The sequence below is a fragment of the Sarcophilus harrisii genome, chromosome 1 (genome assembly GCF_902635505.1).
Source record: "Sarcophilus harrisii chromosome 1, mSarHar1.11, whole genome shotgun sequence".
Lineage (NCBI taxonomy): Eukaryota > Metazoa > Chordata > Mammalia > Dasyuromorphia > Dasyuridae > Sarcophilus > Sarcophilus harrisii.
Window position 1 is genome coordinate 344,446,511 of NC_045426.1, and position 25,441 is coordinate 344,471,951.

At 42.0% G+C, this 25,441-nt stretch overlaps 1 protein-coding gene and 1 pseudogene across 10 annotated transcripts; one reads left to right on the forward strand and one right to left on the reverse strand.

Annotated features, from left to right (window-relative positions):
• Window positions 1-403: 403 nt before the first annotated feature.
• Window positions 404-23,525, reverse strand: CCDC154 (coiled-coil domain containing 154). Of its 10 annotated transcripts, none has more exons than XM_031945777.1 (18): window positions 23,367-23,525; window positions 21,941-22,165; window positions 21,453-21,642; window positions 20,760-20,806; window positions 20,132-20,227; window positions 17,532-17,655; window positions 9,788-9,889; window positions 9,189-9,317; window positions 8,775-8,896; window positions 7,390-7,516; window positions 6,351-6,488; window positions 4,932-5,051; window positions 3,728-3,804; window positions 3,102-3,206; window positions 2,455-2,572; window positions 1,906-1,992; window positions 1,154-1,341; window positions 404-580 (listed from the first exon to the last, which is right to left on the reverse strand). In XM_031945777.1, exons 2-18 carry the CDS (start codon window positions 22,114-22,116, stop codon window positions 460-462), a joined length of 2,067 nt encoding a protein of 688 aa, XP_031801637.1. In that variant the 5' UTR covers window positions 22,117-22,165; window positions 23,367-23,525; the 3' UTR covers window positions 404-459. The 10 variants fall into 10 exon arrangements, with proteins under 10 accessions (XP_031801637.1, XP_031801638.1, XP_031801635.1 ...); XM_031945778.1 differs by having other exon boundaries at window positions 1,906-1,986; window positions 8,775-8,899; XM_031945775.1 differs by having other exon boundaries at window positions 8,775-8,899.
• On the forward strand, window positions 9,908-15,699 carry LOC105749542 (annotated as a pseudogene).
• Window positions 23,526-25,441: the final 1,916 nt, after the last annotated feature.

Here is a 25,441-nt window from a genome sequence, read left to right on the forward strand (position 1 = left end):
AGGGTCTGCCATGCTGGGTGGTCCTATTTTAATAGGTAGATACAGACACACACACACACCCCCATCTCTCTCCCTAAGGAAAATGGAAAGAGATGCATGTTCCTACTAAAACCCCAGGATATAAGAGTTTGTCCAGATACCTCAATCCCCATTAAATTATCCACAAAGATTCCTAGTCAATTTCAGGGCAGCTTGGTGGCAGAAGATAGAGCACTAAGCCCAGAGTCAGAAAGCCCTGAGTTCAAGTCCAGCCTCAGACACTTAGAGCCATGTAATCTAAGCAAGCCACCTAACCCCATTTGCCTCAGTCTCCTCATCTGTAAAATGAGCCGGAGAAGGAAATGGTAAACCACTTCAGTATCTTTGCCAAGAAAACCTCAAATGGGGTCAGAAACAAGTGAGCAACAAGAGTCAATTTCACATAAGAGAAAGCATTTTATTTCTAGGAAGAGAAGAAAGTCAGATCAATGAATAGGTTCCAGATCTGTAGGCTTCTCCACTAGGACCCCTGAGATGAAAGACTTTCCTTGGCCTTCCCTTAGCTAAAAGCTTGAGTAAAAGTGTTTTCCATTTCAGCCACCTGGCAACAGAAACACAGACTCATTGCATCCCTTCTGATTTATTCAGTCCTTACCACTGTGCAGCTTCTGATGTCAGATGTTTCTCTTGTCCCAGCACGTGTCCACTGAGGCAGCCTCTTCAAAAACAGAGCCCTAGGAGGGCTTTTTGAATTTTTGATTTTGAATCATTTGGTATCAAAGCTCTCCCTCCCAGAAAAAAGCAGTTTATTCCAGCTTTGTGGCCTTTTGGATTTTCTCCCTCTTACAGTTCCCAAAGTGTTTCTGTTATTCAGAGCATGCTGCACCCAGAGTTCAGAGTATACATTTTGTCTCCCCTTATAATATAATGTAAACTCTTTGAGGACAGGGACTGTTTCTTTTTTACTCTGCCTCCCCATGGCAACAACACCCCCAGGCACATAGTAGGTGCTTCTCAAATGCTTGGTTCTTGCAGCTCCCTCCCTTTCAGAATTAAAAAAGGGGATCACATAGGATCTATCCCGGGATAGATTCAGTTAAGGGCCCAGGAGTCCCAAACCCAAAGATAGCCTAGGTGTCTCAGCTTAGCATAATAGCCTAGGTCTCCTCCCTACCTCACTGCCTGATAAATGCCCCATCTGTTTATCTGGGTGACCTCGTCAGGGCCCACATCCTTGATAAAAAATCGTTGTCTCACAAGGGACATGAGCATTCTTTTGCTACCAAGCGTCAGGGTCCAGGGTCCTTCCTCACTCCATAGCTTCATCACATTCTCCCGGAGGTGAGCAATCTCTTCTACCCTCTGATGGCAGCAGCAGAGAGAGATATTAGAAGATTAGGATGCTGATAGGGTCAACCTGACTCTGGAGAGAGAAGGATGGTTGATGGATTAATTAAAGGAATGCCAGGAAACAAACAAAAAGTGGCCAAGATTAGGAAGAAAACTAAACAAACAGCCATTTATCTTCCCCTGAGTAAACTGCTCCAGTCAGCTGAAAGGCTCTTATCATAGGAAGACATTCTTCTTAGCCAAGATGTCTGAGGTGAGATTCTGACAGACAAGGTAAATGTGCACTCTGGGGCCAGAGGGACTGGGAGAGTGAAGGCTAGTTAACCCGGTTCCTGGCCACCCTGAATCTGACCACCCCCGGGGGGAGGAAAGAGGAGGTCTGGGGGCCCTTGTTTATTCTTTCTCCTCAGGGAACCCAGCAGGAAAACCGAATGAGAAATCCCTGGCCTGGAGCAAGACACTTTTAGTTTCCACATAGCCTCCAAGACCAGAGAACATTCATCCTCTTATTTCTGTGGGACATTAAAGATTGAAACTCAGACAAACAGGGTTATGGTAAGGGGAGGTTCTTGTTACCAGTTTGGTTTCAGTGTTAAATTTCAGGTTCTGTATGGTCTTATTGTCTTGTATGTTGTTTTCCATCTTCATTATCTGACTCTGAAACTAGAACATATCCACCTATGGGCTATGATATGAAAAGCTCTAAATCCACCCTAAACCATAGGTCTAAGGTAGGCCCTGCCCCAGTCTCACAGGGAAACTCTGAGTAAGTTTCTTCTCCCTATTCTTTTACAAAATGAAAACAAAAGTATTGAGTGGGAAACCCTCTTGGGAAGGTTGGGTGGGGCTAAGACCAAACTCAAGTTGCTCAGGCTGGCTCAGGGGTCTCAAGGAAGTATAATCAGCATGGAGATGAGGGGGGTCTCTCATTTTAGGATCAATTTCCCTCACTCCCATCCAGACTCTTAGCATAAGTGCCATGTATGGACAGTCAGACCTCCCCTCCAGATTCCCTTGTTCTGTAGCCCTCCTTAGCTGCTAATGGTCTGATACTGAGGGCCTGAGCGGATGCAAGCAGAGGAGCCCGCTGATAGCTAGCATTGAGGATGCTGAGCCCTCCTGTACCGTAGTCAGCTTGCCCTGTATTTCCGCTATCTTCCTGTTAGGATTGTCCTCCTTGAGCAGCTGCAGGGCAGAAAGCACTACTGCCAATTCCTGCCTCACTATCCCCATCTCATGTTTCCTGTGGACAAAGAAGGAAAGATCAGCTGATCTGTCTCAGCCAGCCAGGCCCAGCCACAGGCACACCCTACACCTCCCTTCTGGAAGGAGCTGCTCCTGTTCCATCTCAGCGGGGCTGGGACAAAAGGAGCAGCTCCTTGGCTGGAGAGGGAACCAGGTCCAAAGCAGGATTGTTGTGTCATTTGAGATCAGGAAGAAAGCCAGGGCTGGAACAGCCTTTGTTCCAGGTCCCAGAGGCAGAGCTCAAAACATAGATGGGCAGATAGACTAGCCTTTGAGGGAGCTCCTTGTTCTGCACTCTTACTGTGCTCTAAGTGCCTCCACAATCTGACAAATTCTGTGTTGATGTGAGTGGAAGTGGTGGAGTGAGTTCTTTGTATGAAGTGAGATCCTCAAGGACCACAACCGAACCTCTTCACGACCCCAAAACACAAATAACATCAGCAGGCAGAGAGAAAAGTGACCTAAGGGGATGCCTCTAGATACTGAAACTTGAGGCAGTTCCCCTTCCATGGCCTCCCACTGGAGACCTTTGATGGAGAACAGGGATAGTTGACTGGAGAGAGGAAACAGTCCTGTATTGATGCAGGGGACTCGTCTTTTCCAGGTCAGCATTTCTCAGATCCTCCATTAGTCTGGACAGAGCAATGGATTGGGGAGAAAGGACAAAAAAAAGAAAAAAAAAAAAAAAAAGCAGAAGCCTTCGAATTCTCTCCGCTCTGAAATCGACACTGGGCAAGCTAGGAAATCATGATTCAGAGCTCTTTGTGCTAAGAGGAGGAAGGGAGGGGAGGGGAAGGGAGGGTGCCCAGCCAATCAAGAACAGGCAACCAAGGCTGAGCCTGTGTAGGAAGTTGACTTGGATCTGATGCCAGCTCCAGCCATCAGCAATGGCCAGTCAACACGCTCAGTAAGTTGCCAGGTGACTGAGGCTGAGTGAGGGTACCTCTCACTCAGAGAGCATCCTGGGGGCCAGAATTAGTTCCAAACAGGCTAGAGGGTAAATTCAGAAGCACAGGCAAACACAGGATCATGTTTTTATGGGGGAGATCCAACAGCAGCCCACCCCAATGTAGCACAGGAGTACTTCTTTTCTGACACTAAAGAACCCAAGGGCTTCCCCAAGTCCTGGGTGGGGATCTGGAAGCTTCCTTACCGGGTTCTACTCTCAGTGATTATTTTCTGATCAGAGTCATTTCTGTGGAGGAGACACCTGTCATTCACATCTCCTATCTGAAACACAAAAGGAAGAGACCAGGCACGCCAGGCCCACAGTTTGTCACAGGCGGTTCTGAGGGGAAGAATTAGCTGCATTTCTAGCTGGAGATCCCAAAGTTCTGAGCTCAAGAGCACCCCAGCTGTTTTTACATCACTTCTTAAAATCTCCAGCGGAGACACAGTCACTTAGATTACCTACTCTCTCCTGATTTTGTTCCCTTCCCAATGTTTCTCTCTAGTCCTCCAGTCTCCACCACCACTGGAAGTGTCTGCCTCCACAGGATACACAGTACTACAAAGTAATTACTACTTTGTAGAGCCAGAATTAGGAATTTTTTCAAAAAGGACAAAACAGATGAGGCAAGAATATCTCAATAGTAGAAGGCCAAAGGACACAGTACAACCACAGATGCATCAGGAGTATGCAATTGTAGGTTCATTAGGGCAATCTGACCCAGGACTCCAGACCCCATAGGTGTCAGGGTAAGGTCTAACTCACAAGGACAGTCACTAAGGGATATAACATCCCTCTGTAGCCCACCCCAGTCAGCACCATTTATAATCACAGATGCTCATGGAAATCAACAGAAAAGGAGAGGAAAAGAGAGAAAGGTAGGAGGGAGAGACAGGATCATAAAACCAACAGATGCAGAGTAGAAGAAGCTTTAGAGGTCCAATTCCTCTCCTCTTTATTTTAGAGAAGAGGAAACTGAGGGCCAGAAAGTGGAAAATGACCCAGGATCACACAGGTGATAAATTGCAAAGCCAGAATTTATTTAAAATCAGGTCTTCTGACTCCAAATTCATGCTCACTAGTAGGCAGGGAGGTAGAAAGGCAAAAATGAATGGAGAGAGGAGTGAAGGGGGATAGGAGGGAAGCAGTGGAGGAAGATGAGAGAGAGGGGGGGAGACATAACGGTGGGATAAAGACAGAGGACAGAGGGAGCAAAAATGCAAAAACAGCAAAAAAGACAAAAATATCCAGACATAGAGATGGGAAGAGGAGGTGTCAGGGAGAAAGGGGAAAATAAGCAGAGAAGACTCCAACCCGTTTATCTCCACAAGCTGACTTTTCTTTAAGCCAGAGTCATTCTAAGGTGAGGAATGATGGAAAGGGAATATTTCAATGTTCCAGCACCAACCTGCTTAAGGAAGCTTTCTACTTTCTCTTGTAATTCCTTAAGATGCACTATGGTTTCGTTCTGCCACTGAATGAATTTCTCTAGTGCTTTTTTCTCCTCTTCTGAACACTCCTTCCTTGCCTGAAACACAAAGCCCCCATATACACCCTGGGTTAAAGTCTGGGCTCTGGAAGTGTGAAGAATTGGTTTTGTGTCAGGCAGGAAGAAGAAATAGGACACAGGTTCATGGAAACAAGGAAGGTGCCCCTGGTATTTAGGGTTATTTTTTTTAAATCACTATGAAGAGCTGTTGGGCCTGTACTTCAGCTAGCTGTCATGACTAGAGACCCCAGTGAAGAAAAATTCTTACTAAAACAACAGGAACCATACAAAGAAGATCTATTGGTTCCTGAGTCTGACTTCTACCTTTTCTCTATTTTATGCCCGGAAAAGCTCAGAGCTATTGCCCACTGGCCTGACTCATCGGTATAAGACACTAATATATGAAGCACTGGACAAAAAGGCCGTGAATGAATATAACCTGCACACGGTTCCTATATCATGCTGTAGAATTGGTCATCTGGTTTGGAAGAATTAAGAAGGAAATCAGACACTTGGGCATGAACATAAGCTCACGACCACTTGTGCAGAGCAGAGGCCAGGAAAAACCCATAGTCAGCCATCCCATGGCTCTTGTTGCCCACTTCCCTTTCACATTACTTTACCCCATCAATCAATTAAAAAAGCACAAAGGTCTCAACGTCTAAAACTGGGAGTACAGATAGCTGATATTGCCTTGCTTTCCCCCCAGTCAACATCCTAGAGCTCTGGAAAGATAAGGGAGCATTCCTAAGACTCTCAGTAAAAAGGCATCTCTCCCTGCATAAAATTAGAAAGTTGGAAAGCATCCATGGTGATGCCATCAACCCACTACCTCAATATAGATGCAGGTGAGCTGCTTTAGGGTGCTTCCCATTCCTAGCTGGCTAGGGAGAATGTCTTTTAATCTGTCTCATTTGGACTTAGAAGTCTTGAGGGTGGGTTTTCTCCTTTTCTCCTCTCTACTGTGAATGCAGATTTATCATATAATTACTGATTTGGAGAAGGCATTTGGCACTAAATGTAGGAAATGGGTAGGAGAAACTGATCAAGCCTGCTTAAGTAAAATTCCTAAAACTCAGGGAAAGAGCCCTCATTTAAATGTCTAATTGAGAGGCCCTTACTTAGGGGGAATAGGCACAGCAATCCAAAGAACAACATCCTCTGCTAATGTGGATGACCAAGAGGTATCAAGACCCAAGACCTGGTTGGGGTAGGGAGTGGGGGTGGGGGGAGAGGAGATAGGGTATCTGCCCGAAATAATTTTTCATTCATACAAATTTATCTCATCATCCATAGGGACATCTCTCTAGGCTCTCAAGTCCCTCACTAGGGACTTACCTCAGACATTTTCAGGTTCAAGGTCTGTTCCTGAAGGTCAAATTTCCAGCTCAAAGCAACAAAATGATCACTTAAGTCTCTGACTTCCCTGACCAACCGACCAATGGACTCTTCCAAGACCTGACTCTTTTCTTGGATCTGGAATAACATTTGACATGATTGATTACCCAGCAAAGTCATTTTTCTAAAGACAATCAGCCATATAGTGATGGAGAAAGTCACATGGGCTGAGAGAAAAGAGAAAGGGATAGGCTAGGTTACAGACCTTGACAAAGGCTCTGAGATCCAAAACTGCCAGGACCCCTCAGAAGTCATTTAATCTAATATCCTCATGTTACAGATGAGGAAACTGAAGCCCAGGGAGCAGAAGAGATTTGCTCAAGATCACATAAAATGTCTCCAAAATGGGATTTCAATCCAGATCTTCCCTCTTTCCACTTTACTATGTTATCTCCTATTGTTTCCTGGGTAAAGCTTTATATTCCAAAGCTCATTTGGTATGTTCTCCCAACACAATCTTTCCTGAGCTCTGGAGAAAACAGCCCCATGCCCTAGAACTGGAAGACTTTAGATCAAGTGCAAGCTCTGCATTTTACAGAAAAGGAAGCTGATCCCCAGAAGGTTCATTATTTTGCCCAAAGTTCTACAGCTAGAAAATATAAGAGGCAGGATCTAAACTCAAGTTCTTTGATGCTTTGTGTCTGTCTATGGGACTATTTAAGAGACCCAGCCACCTCTATTCACCCATCCTCCCCCTTCCCAAACTGTGACCAGGAAGGAAAGTTAAAGTTGTATGGTTACTGCAATTGGGTAAGAAAATAAGAGAAGAGCAAAAGAGCCTGGAGAATGCCTTAGATCCTGCTTGTGCTGAATTTCTCTCCCTCTCCCACTCTCTTTTAGTTTTCTTTCTCTTTTTCTAGCTATTTCTTTCTTTCTCCTCTTTCTCTAGCTTTTTCTCTCTCTTCTTCCCCCTTCCCTCCCTTACACACACACACACACACACACACACACACACACACACAGTTTCATCCCAACCCACCTTTTCCAGTTCACTGCGAGCTTCCCGATGTGCATTGTCAAAAGACTCCCTGACAGCTGAAATGTCATTCTGTAGTTTCATGGTAAACTTCTCCACACTCTCCTTCTCATACTGCTCCTGAGCTTCTCTGAGAACAACATCACAGTAACAGGGGAATCTAAGCACCCTTGGAAATATTCAAGATTCCCATCACTATTGTGGCTAGTGTGCCTGTGGGGGATGGGGGGGATGCGGTGCTGGAGCCCTGGGCTTGACTACTATCTCAAATTTATCATAGGATCATAGATTCAGGGCCAGAAGGGCTCTGGAACCCATCCTACCACTCTGTCCCAGGCCTATCACCATCATTCAGATTTTTATGAATTCATGGGATTAAAGATTTAAAGCTAGAAGAGTCTACAGACAATGAGATACATTTGTGCAAATGACAAATTATCTTGGGCATCTTCCTACATTCTACCCAGGGTCTTTAGTCTTAACAGGTGCTTCCAAGTTAGCAAGGCACTCTGTTCTTTGGGTTGCTGTGCCAATTTTTTCTGCTGTGTTCATTGGAGGGAATTTAAGAGTAAAAGACAAGGCCCTGAGGTCACCTAGCTCAACTCTCTCAGTTTTACAGGAGGGAAAACCAAAGCCTGGAGAGTCTGTGTGATTTCCCAGAATAAATGAGTCAGATGACAAGGTATATGCTCTTTCCATTATCCCACACTATTTTTGTCACTATCGTTCAGATTTTTATTTAAGCATGGGATCACAGATTCAAAACTTTAAGATGTAAAGATTCAAATCAGAGACTTAAGGGCCTTAAGAGACCATTGATTCCATCCTCTTCATTTTACAAATGAGGAAACTGAGGCACAGAGAAGTTAAATGATTTCCTCGGGAACATGCAACTAATATCTGAGGAAGCATTTGACCTACTTCTTCCTGATTCTAAATCCAGGATTGTATCTACTAGACCATGTGGTTTCTAACATTTCTCTAGCACCTTTCTAGTGACTTCCGGTAAGCCAAGCCTGGGAATAGAAGAAAATGTCAGCAATCAAGCCCTATTAGTGCCAAGAGTCCCCCAAACAGCACTTCAGTTCAGGGATTCTTAGTGCTGATGTGACTGAGCTCTTAGTGACAGGTAAGAAGAACCAGCCACCAAGCTTCCTGAAACTTTGAACACTTAGGTTAGGAGGGCTGTTTTCCAGGGCAAGGATTAGGGGAAGGAGAGTGCTTGGAATGACAAGGCAGAGAGATCTGGAAAGATGTCTTAGAACTCCAGCTCTCTGACCAAGGAAGGGAAGGAAGCCGGCCCCACCTCTGGGGGTGAGGTTGCTGGGTATTCATTCATTCATTCACTCCCTCCACAAGAGGAGCTCCGAGCTCCAGCCCACACCCACCTGTTCTTCTGCTCTGCCTGGAGGACCCTATTGAGTGACGTCTGGTTTTCTCTCACAAACTCAGTTAACTGGATGACTGCATTGTCCAGGGCTCGACACTGGTCTAAGAGACGAGATTCTTCCTGCTGTGTTGATTGGAGGAAGCTCAGAGCGGGCCGAGGCCCAGTATTTTGAACCAGGTCCCCTGGCAACCCCACTCACCTGGCTGCTGTGGAGGCCTCCGCTAAAGCTCCCTTCTCCCAGGTCTGCCTAGATGTCTAGGGAGTGACTACCCTCCTCCCCAGAGGACACTGCAGTCTAGGGAGAAGCTGGCTCTGTCTGGGCTGAAGTACTTGGCCAGAGCCAGAGCCGGGGCCGTGCCCTGGGAATGTGGCCTTTGGGCTCGGTCCTGCATGTCAGGTACAGACAACAAACCTCTTGCTGATGCTTCAGGCTTCGGAAATGGTCTTCATTTAGCACCTGGATTTTCTGCCATTTCACCTCCAGTTCTTCCCAGAGGTTCTTCTCAGATTTGAGTCTTGTATTCTCAGAAACTTTCATTTTCTACAGCAAGACATTAGTGTTCCTCCCACTCCATAAGGAACCCGAGGACTCCTGTGTCACTAAGAGGCTGCTTTCATCTCTGCTCATTTCTTGGAGGGAGCTCTTCCCAGAGGAAAGCGTTTGGGCCAGAGGCTTCCCTACCTACCTAGACCTGTCTCTACTGATCTCAGCCAGCCTCTTAAGATCTGGCCTGAAGGAGAACCTTTCATTGTTTCTAACACCATACTGAGAGGAGTGGGCCCAATCTTGCCGGCCCACGGTGCCCAGACTGCTTAGGTAAGGGATTTGGATGGGTAGCTGGTAGCACTCCTGTTTCCACATCACACTCTGGACCCAAAGGGATAGAGATGTGGGTCCGGCAAAGGAAGAGGAAGGCCTAGAAGCCATTCTGGGATGCTGCTTGGGAATGCCTTCTAAGGAGACTGCCAGTGCCCTGGGGAACCCACAGGCCAGGAGCAGCTCCCACCCACCTTCTCAATGGCCATGAAGTTTTTCTGAAGGTGGCCACAAAGCTTGGCTTCTCTTTTCAGGAATTTGAGACTCATCTCCTCTCCAAGCTGAAGTGCCTGAGCCTACGGGGAAATGCTGCCATGAGTGCCAACCCTAGGAAAGCAGGAAGTGCAGGTGCATCAGTGAAGGCAGCCTCCTTCAGGGATGTCAGAACCCTCGGGCTGGAAGACCACACGAGTGAGAGTTGGAAGGGAAAGCTGGACCACATCAGCCAGGGAGGGGATACTATTCTACGCAGGGGACTGTGATTCTTAGCTTGCTAGGGCCCTTAAAAAATATCAGCATCCTCTGACTATGGGTACCCAAAGTATAAACTCAAAAAAGGTAAGAAGAAAAGCAGTGACATCAGAAGATTTAGGTTTTAATCCCAAATCTGCCCCTCTGTGATTTAGGGCAAATTATTTCCCTTCTCTGGGTGTCACTTTGCTCACTTATCATTATAATATTATAATAACAATTATAATAACCAAACCTGACCTTGGAGAAGAGGTGAGAAAATGCAACAGTAAAATGAGGAGAATGGCCCGTTCAAGTTCCTTCCAGCTTTTGGGTCCAGCTTTGGGATGACTGACACTACATATCACAATATTAATCACCTAGAATTCAGGGATGATCCATAAAACACAAAACAAATTCAGAGCAAGCTAATCATAATCAAGGCTAAGAGGGAGGGGTGGAATGACACTACCTAGGAGAGAGACTAACAAGCACAGACGATGTTGGCTGCCTCTTACACTAATATGCTGGGTAACTCCCACAGCCCAGACCCTGCCAGCTCTGTTGTATCCTAAGGAGGCCATCACAGTCTCCAGCGGACAAGTACCTCACCTATGCGACATCCAACTAGCTAGCAGTCTAGTCTATCTCTACATTCTTCCAGCTTAAAAACCTTTGTTACAGTACAGAAACTAAGCTAAAAACTCAAGAGAGAACTGGCAGGGGCAGGTAGAAGAAAGGGTCTCAAAAGCTTGAGGACTGAGTCTCCTGGCATCAATCAAGCGAGACCTCAGATGGGAGGATATTAAAAGCTAGAAATAGTGACCTTAAAGAGCAATCGATCTTTTCATGGTACAGATTCAGTTCAAGACGACAGTAATTCAGTATTAGAACTGAAATGTAGGCCTCCTGGCTCCCAAGTTCAGAGCTTTTTCCTCCTCAGATCAATATGTGACAGCTGTGTGCTACTCACTATCGCAGAGCAAAATGCAACAGTGACAGGATCAGGAGGGAAAAGGGCATCTGGGGCATCAGAGATAAAGGGAAGGGACTTTGCTGAGCCTGAGCACTATATCCATCTTTCCTCTTTTTCTCTGTCACCAACTGGACATAACACAGGCCTTCCCTGCCTAGGGGAAAAGGGACAGTGACATCTACTAGTAATGCTGTATACCAAGTTCACAGCATTCTGGGCCCTGGAGCCACAAAGATTCACCTTCCTGAGTTCAAATCTGACCTTAGACACTCACTAGCTGGGTGACCCTAGGCAAGTCTCCGAACCCTGTTTGTTTCAATTTGCCCATCTGTAAAATAAGCTGGAGAAGGAAATGACCAGCACTCCAGTATCTCTGCCAAGAAAACTCTCCAGTCACAGAGTCAGACATGACAGAAAAGCAACTAAATAAGAGAACAACAAAGACCCAAATCAGAAGAGTTTCTGAGAAAGCCCCAGGTCTGGACCCAGAGCCCAGACCCCTTTATAAAGTGAGCAACTCAGCAGCTTCTCCCAATATCCAACACTGATGGATTTGTTCAGTCTCTCTGCTATACCTGGAACTTCACATGCCTCGGTGCAGCCGTGATCCTGAATTCTCAAAGGGCAATGAGAAAGGAACACCACTGATACTTGGCAGCTGAACTATCGGCAAACAAGTACTATGTCTTTTAGTATTATCAGAGGGTAGCTGAAAGCTTTCCCTGTGGTGTAGTTCTTCAGGCAAGCCCCGTGAATATGGTGATGATACCTGAAATCCAGGGTCACTATTTGCAGAAGTGAAGAGGCTGAATTGCAAAAATTCACATCTATGATCTCTATTACACTTCTCTCTAGGGGATGTTCAAGCATACCAGCTTGGTTCTCATTGTCCAAGTTCGCCAAAAAAGCAGGGCTTTTTCCACTCAAAACTCCTTTTTATCTGAGAAATTTTTATGTGACCCCAGGAATATATGTACATAAACTCATATCAAACATTTACTGACAGCAAGCCATAATTTCATGACACCACATTCAATTACATGACTCCATATGGAATCACAACCCACAATTTAAGCAACTTTGCAATTTTACAATTGCAAGTTTACAAAAACTCCTCAAAATCTAGAGCAAGTTGAGATCCTTTACTTTTTCCTGTATTAGACTCTTCTTTGGTAAAACTATTCCCATTTCACAGGTGGAGAAAATAAGATACAAAGAGTTTAGATCATTTGGCAAATTTACAATAAAACCAAAAAGAAAACCTTTGGTTTAGCAGCTAGAACACAATTCATTCAAGAAGCATTTCTTAAGTACTCACATATGCCAGGAATTGTACCAGGTACTAAAGATATGAAGACAAGATGAAATTCTCTGCCTGTAGTAGTTACCTGAGGTATATAAGATGCCCTAGAAGATGGGCAGCAAGGCCCAGCAGTTCTGAAGTTTTCCATCAATTTGGGGAAAGGAAGGACAGACATGGAGACATGTACATAGATAAGTAAATAGAAATATGTATACATCATCAAAGTATATTTATTTATCTATCTATATATATATATAAAACAAAAAATATATATCAAAAAAATAATTTTGGAGGAGAGGGGAAGGGAACAAGTATTCATTAAGCAGGCACTGTACTGTACTAAGTATCTTACAAATATTTCATTTGATTTTCACAAGAGACTTAGGGAATAAGTGCTGCTATTATCTCCATTTTTCAATTAGGATGGGAAAAGAACTAACAACTGAGGGGATCAGCAAAGACTTCTTCTAGTGCTGGTACTTGTGCTGACATTTGATGGGAGCTCCAGATTATAAAAGACAGGAATAAAGAGGGAGAGCCTTCAATGTACAAGGGACAGCATGCATTCAGAGGCATAGAATTGTCATAAATTGCAAGCGATAAACTGGCCAATTTGGATGAAGTATGTAAAGGGGAATAAAGTAAAACAAGTATAGAAAGATAGGCTGGAGGCAGATTGTGGAGCTTTAAAAACCAAATAGAGGAATTTTTGTTCTTTCCTAAAAGCAACAGGGAATCACTGAAACTTTTTAATCAGGTAAGTGGTCTGATCAAAGTTGTGCTGTAGGAATATCATTATGACAGCTGTAGAGATGACTGCATGGGAAGAGCCTTGAGTCAGAAAACTACATTATAGCAATAGTTCAGATGAGAAGCAATGAGAGTCTGGAATTGGGTACTAGCTTTGAAGAGAATAGAGAAGAAAGATATGGGAGAAATATTGTGGAGATTGAATGGTTAGGATTTGACAATGGCCAGACAAATGAAAATGAGAATAAATAATAGAAAACTACTCCAAAGTTATGAAGCGTAGTGCCTGAAAAGATAGTGTGCTTTGGATGGAAAGAGGGAACATAAGGAGCGGTGAGTTTAAAGGAGAAGGCAATAAGTTCTATTTTGGACATAATTGTGTTCAAAATGTCTATGGAACATCTAGTTGGAGCTCGTTGAAAAACAGGCATTTGGAACTAGAGTATAAAAAAATGAGGTCAGAATATTTAGATTTGGGAGTAATCTACATTGAAAACAGTGTTGTTCAGGACAGAGATGTAAGGGTACAACCAAGAAGTAAGTACATCATGAAAACCCAAAAAGAGGGTATCTAGGAGGAAGGACACCTGATAAATGAAGACTGGAGGAATGAGCAAACTTCCTATAGAAGAATGTTTTGTTTTGGTCACTATACATTGGAATGATATGAAGTAGTTCATAGAAATAGACACTAAAATGGTGATAGTCATAAAAGGACTGGGAAAGTTTGAAAACTATCTTTAACACATTTGATGGATTTTTGTAAGATAGAGATTGAGTATTTGTGTCTCCATGTTCTCATGGAGAAGTAAGTCAGTAAAACCAAGTTTCAATTAAAGTAGATGAGATTTTGATTAAATAATAAATTATTTCTTGATGTTCAAGGATATCATAAAGGAAATTTCTATCCTTTAAGAGTTTCAAAAAGAGAAGACAACATTAAAAAAAAGAGAGAGAGAAGACAGCACACTTGTCCTGAATATTTGCTGACATTCACTCATCTTGAGGTGTGTTTTTTTGGGAGAGAGACGAGCGTCAGAACTGGTTGCTCTAAGCCCCTTCTGGCTTAGGAATCTATGAATTTTATAATCATAGAATCACAGAATTAGAGGTTGCCTCATAGGTCAGACCTGAAAAAGAATCTCCTCTACAATATATGAACAAGTAGTCTTTGCTTGACCTCAAACAAATAAACCATTGTGGATTCAGTCATATCTTTCCTCTTTTGCACTTGTACAAATTTTTTATACAGATTTTTCAAATCTGTGTGTAAGAATTTATTTCTATAAATACTTCACCTTTTTAGATTTGGTCCAATGTTTGAGCCTGTCAAGATCTTTCTGAATCCTGACTCAATCATCCAAATGGGTTTGTGATACTCATGGCTCTGTGTCATTAGCAGTTTGGGGTAAGCATGCTTTGGTCAATGCTTTTATCCAGGTCAATAACTAAAATGTTAAATAGCATAGGGCCAAGCACAAATTCCTGGGATGCATCCTTCCAAAAACACTAATACTTATTTTGGGGGGGGGGGGAGTGTCTCATCATTTAACTCATTCTGAATCTCTAGTTCACATCTTTCAAAACATTTTCAAACATTTTAAAAAAGAACAGCATGAGAGAATTTGCCAGATATTTTCCTGAAATCTAAGTAAACTAAATCTATAGCATTTCACTGATTTACCAGTCTATTGAAAAGGTAAAGAAATGGCATCAAAATAATAAATTCTTGATGAAGTCATGGTGGTTGTTGCTGCTATTTTTTTTTTAACATTACTCCCTTTTCTAATATTCCATAACCATGCTTTTAGTAATAAATCAAAGTGAAACTTATTGGCTTCTAGTTTACAGACCTTACTCTTTCTTTTTAAAATAAGACATTTATCTGTCTTCAGTGACATGGCTCCCTTTCTGTGATTAATCTCTGGAGAGCCACAGTCAATGAAGTTTGAATCATATCCAGAATGTTTTTCAGTGCCCTGGAAGGTAGTTTGTCTGGATCTGGAGACAAACTCATTAAAGGTTATTAGGGCTTTTTGTCCCATTCACTTCTAGAATGAAGCGATCAAACTGTCAACAACCCAGAAAATGTTGCTGTCTTTCTCAAGGGTTGAATAGTTATTGTGAAGGGGCCCAGAAGAATCCTCTGTAGGGATTTCAACCATAGCAACATGGAGGTCAGTGTCCTTGGAAAGAAGAAAAAAAGACTTCAGTGGACAAGTGGTGGGGAAATCAAAACTTGCAGCTATGCACACAATCTGCAGTCTCAAAGTCACTTATAAAACTTGATCAAAGGTATTAATTACTCAGTCACAAAATGAAGTCTGAATATGCTCATTTAGTCATCAATGTTGCTATTCAAGAGCATATTCAGACTTCATTTTGTAACTGTTGAAATCAGAAATTTCTGGGATGAAAAATGTATGTCTGAAGAGCAAAGCATGAGGCCAGGTATTGCTTGTGCTGTTTCTGAAGTTCAAAGATATGTGTTACTTCTTTAAGGAAATGATATTGAACTTGAATCAAACTCAATAGTCCTGATCCAGCAGGCCTCCATAGTCAAAAACAAGAACATCAGAAAATTTTTGGATGGTATCTATATTTCTGACAAAAGCACAGTGCAATAAGTTGATGAATAATTTGGAAAAGATGACAAAGATGATATCCTGAGGAATTAATACAGATCCAAATGTCAAAATAAAAAATACTTTTGTCATTGGGGGAAAAATTATTAGGGAGCTCCCTTATCCTATTCCTTCTCTTCGGTTTAAAAACTCTATTGGTCATTTTTGTCTTTGTTGGAGAAAACAGAAACAAAGTGTTGAATAGTTGTGGTTTCTTCATTGCCTTTATCTCAACCATCTGAGACACAGTCACATTTCTTCTTTGATCCTCTTTTTTTCCTTTTCAGGCTGCTAAATAACAAAACCAAAACACAAACTCTTTTGTTCTCCTTAGTAAATTTTATCAGCTTTAACAATTCTCTAATGTTATTCTTATAGAGCCATGCACTATAATTGTATTTCTCCATTGTTAACTGCTTTTTGCTTCTATCTTTGGTTAAATCTCAATTTCTACATTATTTGACAAGTTTTCTGTATATCTCCATTGATTTTTTTAGGCAACTTCATTTTATTTTTTTTCACATCAATGAAATTGTTTTTGTGTGTGTTTTCAAAATTTCATTCTTGAGAGTTTCCAATTCCTCAACAGCTAATTTCTCCCTACACTTTTCTCTGAATCCTTGGAAATCTGCCCTCCTGAAATCTAAGGTGCATATAGAACCATGTCTATCTTTCCTCACTTATTCTGTTATCAGTTCTGTGATGGCATAATCACTTCCCCCAAGGTTCTTATTATTCCTATTTTGGGAAGCAGTTTGCCCTTCCTTGTTGTCAAAATCAGATCTAGAATAGCAGTCCTCTTCATTTGTTTCTATACCCTTTGAAGGATCAAGTCATAATTAAGCAAATCAGAATTTGCTGCTCTGTGAGAGACAGAAACACAAACAGAGAGAGAGAGAGAGAGAGAGAGAGAGAGAGAGAGAGAGAGAGAGAGAGAGAGAGAGATATGAAGGAACAGAAGGAAGAAAAGAAAGGGAGAGCAGGGCAAAAGAGAAAGGAGGAGGAAGGGAATGAAAGAGCACACATGAGGAAATAAAGGAAATTCCCTATCATTATTATATAATGCTTCTTTATCAGGTCTGTAGTCTGTCTTCCAAACTCCTTAGCTTCTTAATTTTTTTTTTATCAATACTTTTTACTATTACATCACATTGATTTTCAAATATATTTCTCTTTCCCCACCCCTTCCACAGAATGCTATCCTTGTAATCAATAATAAAAATAGAAAAAAAAAAAGAGTGAGTGGTTCAGAAAAATCAGCACATCCAAACATGGCCAACAGTATCTATAATATTCCATACCCTCCAAAGTCCCCTATCTCTGCAATGAAGGAAGGTGGTTTTTCTCAACTTCTCCAGGATCCAGTTTGGCAATTATAATTATAGTGTTCAGTTTCATTTTATTGTTCTTTCCATTTATATTTTGGTAGCCATTTTGTATATTGTTTCCTTGGGTTCTGCTTACTTTGCTCTGAATCAGTTCACTTAAGTCTTCTCAGGCTCCTCTGGAACTCTCATATTAATTACTTCTTACAGTAAAATAATATTCCATGACATTCATGGACTAGCTTATTTAACCATCCCCCAAAGAAAGGGTATTTGTTCTGTTTCCAATTCTTTGCTACCATAAAAAGTGCTGCTGTGAATATTTATCTATATACACCTCCTTTCTTTCCATCGGGATAGTCTGTAATCTTCCCAGGTCCCCCCACTCCTTTTTCACAAACCTGGCTCTTTTCAAATTTCTGGTTCAAAGCAGCCATCTCCTCAAACTAATCGATTCCCTAAGGAGAACTGGAGAAGAGAGAGGCAGCCAGTTGTTGACTCCTGACTGACCTGTATCCCAGCAATATCCCGACTAGTTCGGCAGGCACTCTCTTCCTGGTTCTGCAGCAGAGTACTGCAGGCTGTTTCCCGCCCCTCAGCTTCTTCTTTTAGGTCCCCATTCAGCTTGTCCAACCTATAGGCAGCAAACATGGTGTATAGAAAGAACATTCGTGTCAGGAAATGCCAGAGTTGATTAACACTTACTGTCTCTAAAAGCATAGATAAGTACTTTAATTTTCTGAACCTGTTTCATTATCTGTAAAATGGACTTACCTAAGGGTTGTTTGAAAGGAAAAATGCTCACTAGTCCTGAAGTGGGATAATAAATATAAGATTGATATGGTTAACAAGTTTTCACTCTTTCAAGGAAAATGTCTTCCCACTTCCTTATGCTAAACATGAGGCTTGACTATAAATAGGATCATTCCACCTAAAAGCTAGGAGGAGTTCTGACAACATACTAACTAGTATGTTTAAAGCATAGACCTTTCTCAGGTTGGGATGGATAAGGAGAGAACTTTAACAGATCCAAATCTCCATGTTTTACAGTACGTTGGTATCTCATTAAGCCTGCACTCATCTGATTACAAAGATAAAAAAGCAGGTTCCTTTCTGAACCCTCCTTCCCTGTTTTAAAACACCAGTCTCCATGGCATAAGCCAGTATCAGGATTAATTATAGAAAGGGCAAAGTAAGCTTTGTGATGACATCAATGGCTAGCACAGAAATTTCCCGGAGGTTTCCTTCATGGCCCTCCTCAGTCTGGCTCCAACTAAACTTTCTAGCCTTTTCTTATACAACAGTCTTCTACTTACTCAACACTTCTTAATTAAAGTGAATTACTACTCTGGTGAAGATCTGTATTTCTCCCTTAAATTGTTTTTGTACAAGTGTTTTTAAGTTGTGACCCCATTTGGGGTTCTCTTGGCAAAGAGAGTGGAATGGCTTGCAATTTTTTTCTCCAGCTCATTTTATAGAAGAAATAATAAAGGCAAGCAAGGTCATTTATGACTTGCCCAGGATCATACAGCTATTAAGTATCTGAGGCCAGGTTTGAACTCAGGAAGAGTTTTCCTGGCTCCAGGCCTGGTACTCTATCTAGTGGGCCACTTAACTGCCTTCTTCCTCCCCAACACAATTTTACAATTATCCCTTCCACACTGCAGGTATAGGGTGGGCTTAAGGGCATGGTACCTCCATGATCTGGAAAATATGAGTATAAATTTTTGGTCCTTCCTTCATACCAGAGAATTCTGAAATCTTTTTTCTTTTATGGGGTATTAAATCTTATTGTAAAATTTGGATTGGTATTATTCAGTAATATATATATATATATATATATATATATATACACATACTATAATATTTATACATATACACACAGATATATGTATATCTATATATAATGCTTTTTTGAGTTTCTAAACTTTCTGTCTTCTGCTGGTTTTTGCTTATTGTCTATAGCTCCCACAAAACTCCTCCAAAGTTCCCTTTAATTTCTTATGCTGACTTATGATATACCATCTTGGTCAGAGAAAGCCAAATGTGGAAGGGATAACTGTAATACTGGTTTCCTTGCAATCTGTCTGGTCTTTCTCCAATTTACTCCAATCTATTCTTCACATAGTTTCTAGAGTCATCTTCTGAATGCACTCTTTTGAATATGCCATTTCTCTACTAAAAAGCATTCATAGGCTTTCCACTGTCTTCCAAAAAGAAGCATAAACTTCTGATTTTGCCCCATAAACACTCTTCTCACGCTAATGTTGGTTACATACTCTATGGGACCAACAAAACTTCATTTCTCTCTACTACGTTCTCATCCTACTCTCCCCTCTTCTCTTTGCTTTTGTTTCTGGTTTGAGTCTGTACTGAAGGCTTCCTTCCCATGTTTGTTAGAAGCCCCTCTCCTTCCTTTAAGGCCCAAGGAGGTGCCATTCCTCTATGAGGAAATTCTCCAGCATCCCACTGTCTCCATATAAAAGTGAGCTTCCTTCCCATCTCAGACTTCTCTTAGGATCTTCCCTGAATCCTCTCCTCCACACCTACTGTTTGTGTACTTGTCTTCCCTCCATCACCTAATGTAGGCTCCTTGACAACAGGGTCTCTATTCTATTTATTCTGGAATCCCTAGCATCTAGCATATAGTTGGTGCTTCCCAACTGTTTAAACAAAACTCTATCTAGTGTGACTCTACGGTTTTATCCTTCTTTTATACTACTCGCCTCCATGCAAGTCTCCTTTCATTGATCAACAAGTCTTTATTGATCATCTATAGCATGCTGAACCACTTCAGAAGACAAAAATGGAGAAGATATGGTTCTTGGCCTCTACAAGCAAATAAGTCTAGTTAAAAAATGTGAAAAATAAAGCCATAAATGACTTATGTAACAGTTCTAGAAAACAACAGGTGAAATGCTTATTACAAGGTCATATACAAAAAATTATGGAATAAGGTACACATACCAAAACTATTATACCAACTCAGAGGGGAGAGATCTCATGATGGATTGGCAGGTCAAGGAAGCTATTAGTGAAAATATATATATATATATACATCAGCTAAAAGAGCCTGGAGGACAGAAAGAGGAAGAAGGAAATATGCATACCTGAGGGTTAGTTCTGTCTCAAAGTTCTTCTTTTCTGTTTCCTGGAGAGCCTGTTTCCGCCTAACTTGGGTTAGGGCCTCTCGGACCTCCACCAACCTAGGATTTAAATTGTCCTCTACTTCTGAGAGCCCCGACTTCCTCTTCCTCCCCACCTGGTGGTATAGGTCTAAGAGGGAGACTAGGCAGCTGCCCAGATCCCCATCCATTTAAGGACAAAAAGGGTGAAGACCTTCCTTGCAGAGTTTGAATGTCATTGCCCAAGAAGAATTCCTCTGAATAGCCAATGAGAAACCCCTGAACTTCCTGGAGACCAAATCAACAGGACTGATGTGTCAGAAGGTGACATTACTTGAGTCACAACTTGCCTTAGAGAGTAGATTACTCGGGGGAGGTTCATAGGGGAAGCTCTAGAGTACCTTTCCTTCTGCAAGGGAGCATCTCTGCTTTAGAAAAATAGATAGAGGAAGTACTCTTGAATCAAAAACAATAGAATCTACCCCACCACCCTTCTTTAATGCCAAAATCCTTGTCCTGGAGTTGTTTGGGAATATTATATTGCTCCCAATCTGTCCAATAGCTATGTGAGTTGGATGAGGGAACGATTTCTGGACATAAGGAAAACACTTACCTTTTCTCCATCAACTCCATGTGACTCCGACCTGTAGCACTGGAAGGCTACAAAGAAAATGATTTGAGCATTGGGTTTTGTTTTTGGTTTTTGGGGGATTTATCCAGGCCTTCTATTATGATCCATGGTGACTGACAACTGGATAATGGGAGCCATAACTTCACAGTCCAGGAAACTAAGCCAGAGATAGGAACAATTTGTGGATAAAAGAGGGTTATTTTTCTAGGGCTCTAAGGCTGGATAAGTGGGAATTTGGCCCTAGGGAAGATATCCTGCCAGTGAGCCAGAACTTCCTCATTGTACAGTGAAAGGTATGGGATAGATGACTGCTAAGCTTCCATTGAATTCTAAAGTTTGATTTAATCATTATAGCTGTCCTGTTTATTTAATGGAAGGGTCAGGAGATAGGTACAAAGTGGTATAAAGAGAAAAGGCAGGATTCCAAGAAAAATAAGTTCAGTTTAGGGAAGAAAGGAGGATAAAGGAGAAGAGGGAAGGAAATTACTTTCCAGCAAAACATTCTGTAACATAGTAAAATCCTGGGGATGTCATGGCAAGGAAAAGACCAAGAAAAGATAGACAAAAAAAGATAGGACTGCCTATTATCAGTTTGCCAGCCTCCTACCACCACTCCCACAGTTCACACAATAAGAAAGTATCTTCAAAAGGAGTAGAGTGTGGCAGCTGGCTCACCTCACAGGCTTCCTTCTCTGGTATTCGGGTAAGCTGCTTCACTTCATCACGGATCAGCTCCAGCTCAGAGTCTTGCACCTGTATCCGGGCCCGGATCTGGAGCAGCTCCCTCAACAAACTCAGAACAGCTTGATCTGAACGCTCCTTTTGCCCTCGAAGGCAAACCACCTCAGCTTGCAGATCTGCCACCCTTTGATACAATGGCAGAGCGGTCAGACCAATGGTCAGAGAAGAGACACACACAGAGGCAGGGGAACAAGGGGAGGAGATAGGCTATTTACCTGTAGGTATATCTAACTAGGAAGGGTAAGCCTTAGAATCATGGTCACCTGAGTCTACCCAGAAAAAGTATAGGGGATATGATTTAAGGAGTCTACCACTTGTCAGAATCCCACCTCCAAAAAAGAAAGAGTGGTTTGGGGCTCAAACCCCTTAAGGAATTGGGAAGTAGTTCTGGCTAAGTGATGAAACAAACTTCAGGTACCTACCACTGTTCTAGTTGCTTCCAGCGTTTAGGAGAGTCTTGCTCAATGGTGAATTTAGAAGACCCTCTGAGGCTATACTCAGAACTATCAGAGATCTCATCTAGAATCAGAGGTTCTGAAATCCTCAGACCATCTTCGAAGAGCTGCCCCAGGTCCCCTAGAGTGACTGAGTTGCTCATAGTGATAATGGGGACTCAGGTCTGACTCCGTACTGTCCGACACTCAATCCTATGGTAAGGAAAATACAAACAAGTCCCTGCATTCAGGAATTCAACAAATGAATCAACATACCTTATCCCTGGAGAAGGGTCTTCCCTTGCCTTCCTGATTCACTTAGATCTAGTGGATTTCCTCTCCATTGGAGATTTTCAAGCAAAGACTGAATGATCATTTATTGAGGATGTTGCTGTAAGACTCTTTTTTTCAGATAATTTGGACCTGTTGGCTCCTAAGGTTCCTTCCAGGATAGGAAATAAAACACTGCCTTTGTAGTTTCAAAAATGTGCCTACCCATTCATGCAAGAATGTAAAAATGAAATCTTTCCACCCTTTAAAAAAAGAAAGGTTCTTTCCAAATATGAAATTCTGTGATTGGCAAGGAGATCCGTAAAAACCAGAATGTATTCTGAACTTTCCAGCCTCTGTACAAAGAAAGAAGCTGATTCTCATCTGCTAATAAATTCTCTGAAAGGGGATTTCCTCAAACCATTGCTTCTAGCTCTAAAAAATTAAATAAATAGCCTCTCCCTTTATGGATTACAAAGTATTTTTTGTACCTGCATTATCTTATCTGATCTTACGAGTATGTGAAGTAAATAGTGCTTTATTCTGTTTTCAGATAAACTGAAGTTTAGAAATTAACTTATTCCAGATGACATGGGCCAGTTAAATGGCTGATACCAAACTGTTTCCCAAACTTGGATCATACCTGCCACTGACCCCCATTTGGCACTGGATTCAGAGAACCTGGGTAAAAATCCTGACTGTTGTTTACCACCTATAAGATTTTAGGTCAGATACTTATCCTCCCTTTAAAAAATGATGGGGTTATAACTATATGGTTTCTCAGGTCCCTCCCAGCTTTAGAGTTACAATGTCCAGACTAAAGCTAACCTTCCAGACACTGAAATGGACCCTTTCTAATATATTTAGAGACAAAGAGCTTGGGACAAGGGCAGAAATGTGAGACTTCATTGGCACTTCTTCCTCCAGACTCTAAAGGCTGTATTCACACTGTCTGATCCTTTCATAGCATAGAGACCAGCTCTGGGACAATTACTTTTTCCCCATAGCTTTCTAGCATCACTCAGGACATCTCTTGGCTTTGAACCAGATGACTATTAGGGTAAACTGTTGAGGGAGGGAAGAGAACCCTAGAACAAAGAGCCACCCCATTCTCCCCCTCCCGCCTTATCCCTCAGGGGTTTACCAGGTCTGGGGAAGAAGGGAAAGGGAGGCTGGCTGAGGCAGTTGAGAGAGCTTGCTGAGCTGTCGGATAATAGTGTCCTTACATCTTGCCTTCACAGGGAACCTACCTAAGCAGTGGGAACTGATGTAAACTTGTTCCGGAACTTTCCCTTCAACTAGAAACTTATGACCTCACTGCCCAACTGTCACTCTTAGAATCAACCCCTCATCAACCTTTCTCTACCTATGCACAAAAACCCAAAAACTGGTAAACAAGTCAAGGACAAACAGCAAATAATCCTTAAAAAAAAAAAACTCCCTTTTTCAGGAGTGGATAATGAAATATGTTGTCTGAGCATACTATGCTTTCTCCCCCCAGGTCTCACTCATCTAGAAGGCAAGGAAAAACGAGTCTACTTCTGTCCCACCTAAAATAACAGTTAAGCCGAATTGTCAGAAAAATACTCACAATCTTTATAAGCATGTGAACTGGAGACAAGTAGGCAAAAAGTGTGGATAGTGCAAAGAACTGTATCTATTCTTTGTCTCTCTGTGGGAACTTACAGGATCAATTTACCAAAGAGATGTTGCAAATGGGCTTTTGGGACCAACAAATTGATACCCAGGCTACCCTTGGAAAAAGTCCTGGGATTTGAGGAGCCATGAAGTACCTACTGGATTTAAAGGTCCAGCTGAGGATCCCTTACTGCCAACTGCCTGGAAAGGGTGAAGTGAAGAAACCTGAAAGCTTAGGATAAACTCTTTTCATTCTCTAAGACCATTAACTATAGCATAATAGAAATCAGCTTAGCCATTCCCTGCCAGGTGAAGCTCCCCAACTTTCAGCTACCTTTGTGATTTTGTGATCTAGGATCACTATTTGGAGAGCTATCCTGAGAGGAAAAGGTAGAAAGCTTAGGGCTTGCAGTAACGATTTAATCTAATTACCGACATCAAAGCAGGTCTCAGTATAAACTACTTCTGGTGGCTTAATAAGCCCAGTGCAAATGAGAAAGAATGGGGGCTCTAGTGAGTATCAAGAGAAACTTGGAGAAGGGGCTATTCCTTAATTAACAGTAATTATAATATGAATAGGAGATGGTTCACCAACTGTTTCAAGGACTAACTCCCAACAGGAGGGAACTAAATTTGCTCCCACATTACAGATTTAATCTTAAAAGCAAAATCTTACTTGTGAATTGTTAGATCTCATACTGAAGTGAATGACAAAGAGAGATGCACCAGTTCTGTTTTTTAGAGGTCTTTACAAGCTGCATGATCAAAGAAAGGTGTATGTGGAAGATAGTTTGAGAGGATAGATGCTCAGCCTGAGAAGGTATGCTCTGGTCCCATCTCTGCCCCTAAGTCACTTCCTTACTTGAAGCTACACATCCCTCTGGGGGCAAGGACAGAAATCCTTGATTTCTAGAACCTCGGCTGTGATAAGTACAAGAATGTTTGAATGGCTTATGAGGGAAAACATTAAGCAAGGGTATCTATCACAGACTGAGTTGAAACTGCAAAGATGAGTCCGTGCTTCCAAGTGTCTCCACTTGGTGGAAGCAGTAATCTAGGAGAAGAAAATCTATTACAATACCACAGAAGTAAAAATTAACTTTTTATTGAAATACAAAAACATCTCTTATAGTTCACAGGTTTTATAATTGAGACTTAAATGTTCCACAGATACATTTTTTTTTTTAGTTCCCCAATAGAATCACTGTTTATCATAAAGAATGAGAACTGTGCTGCAGCATAAAATTCATCATCTGTTTATACTCTCTTTACTAAGAAGCTGGCGCATGACTTATCGCCAATTACACCAGTACAAAGAATCTAATCATCTACTATATACTACCGACGCCTCCTCTCCTGCATAGGGAGACAAAAGCTAAGTGATTGGTCCTGAAGGCCGAGTATTAACAGCTGACCTAACCCTTCTGCTCTCTTCTAACATAAAAGGCTCAGCCTTGGTTCTCCACTTCCTAGGACTACAGGAATGTTTTCAATCGAGGCACAGGTTTTCCTGTGCTGTGACTGGACAAATGTCTCCCTCTAATGGTCTGTTCAGTAGGGTTAATGCTAATGGTCACAACT

Excerpts from the sequence above, each read along its gene's own strand:
- CCDC154 (XM_031945775.1), bottom strand. The coding sequence starts at position 22,116 with ATGAGCAACTCAGTCACTCTAGGGGACCTGGGGCAGCTCTTCGAAGAT. Across the intron at positions 8,900-9,188 it reads GCCTGAAGCATCAGCAAGAG|CAGGAAGAATCTCGTCTCTT; the intron begins GTTTGTTGTCTG and ends CAATCAACACAG. Across the intron at positions 6,489-7,389 it reads CTCGCAGTGAACTGGAAAAG|ATCCAAGAAAAGAGTCAGGT; the intron begins GTGGGTTGGGAT and ends ATGTTATTCCAG.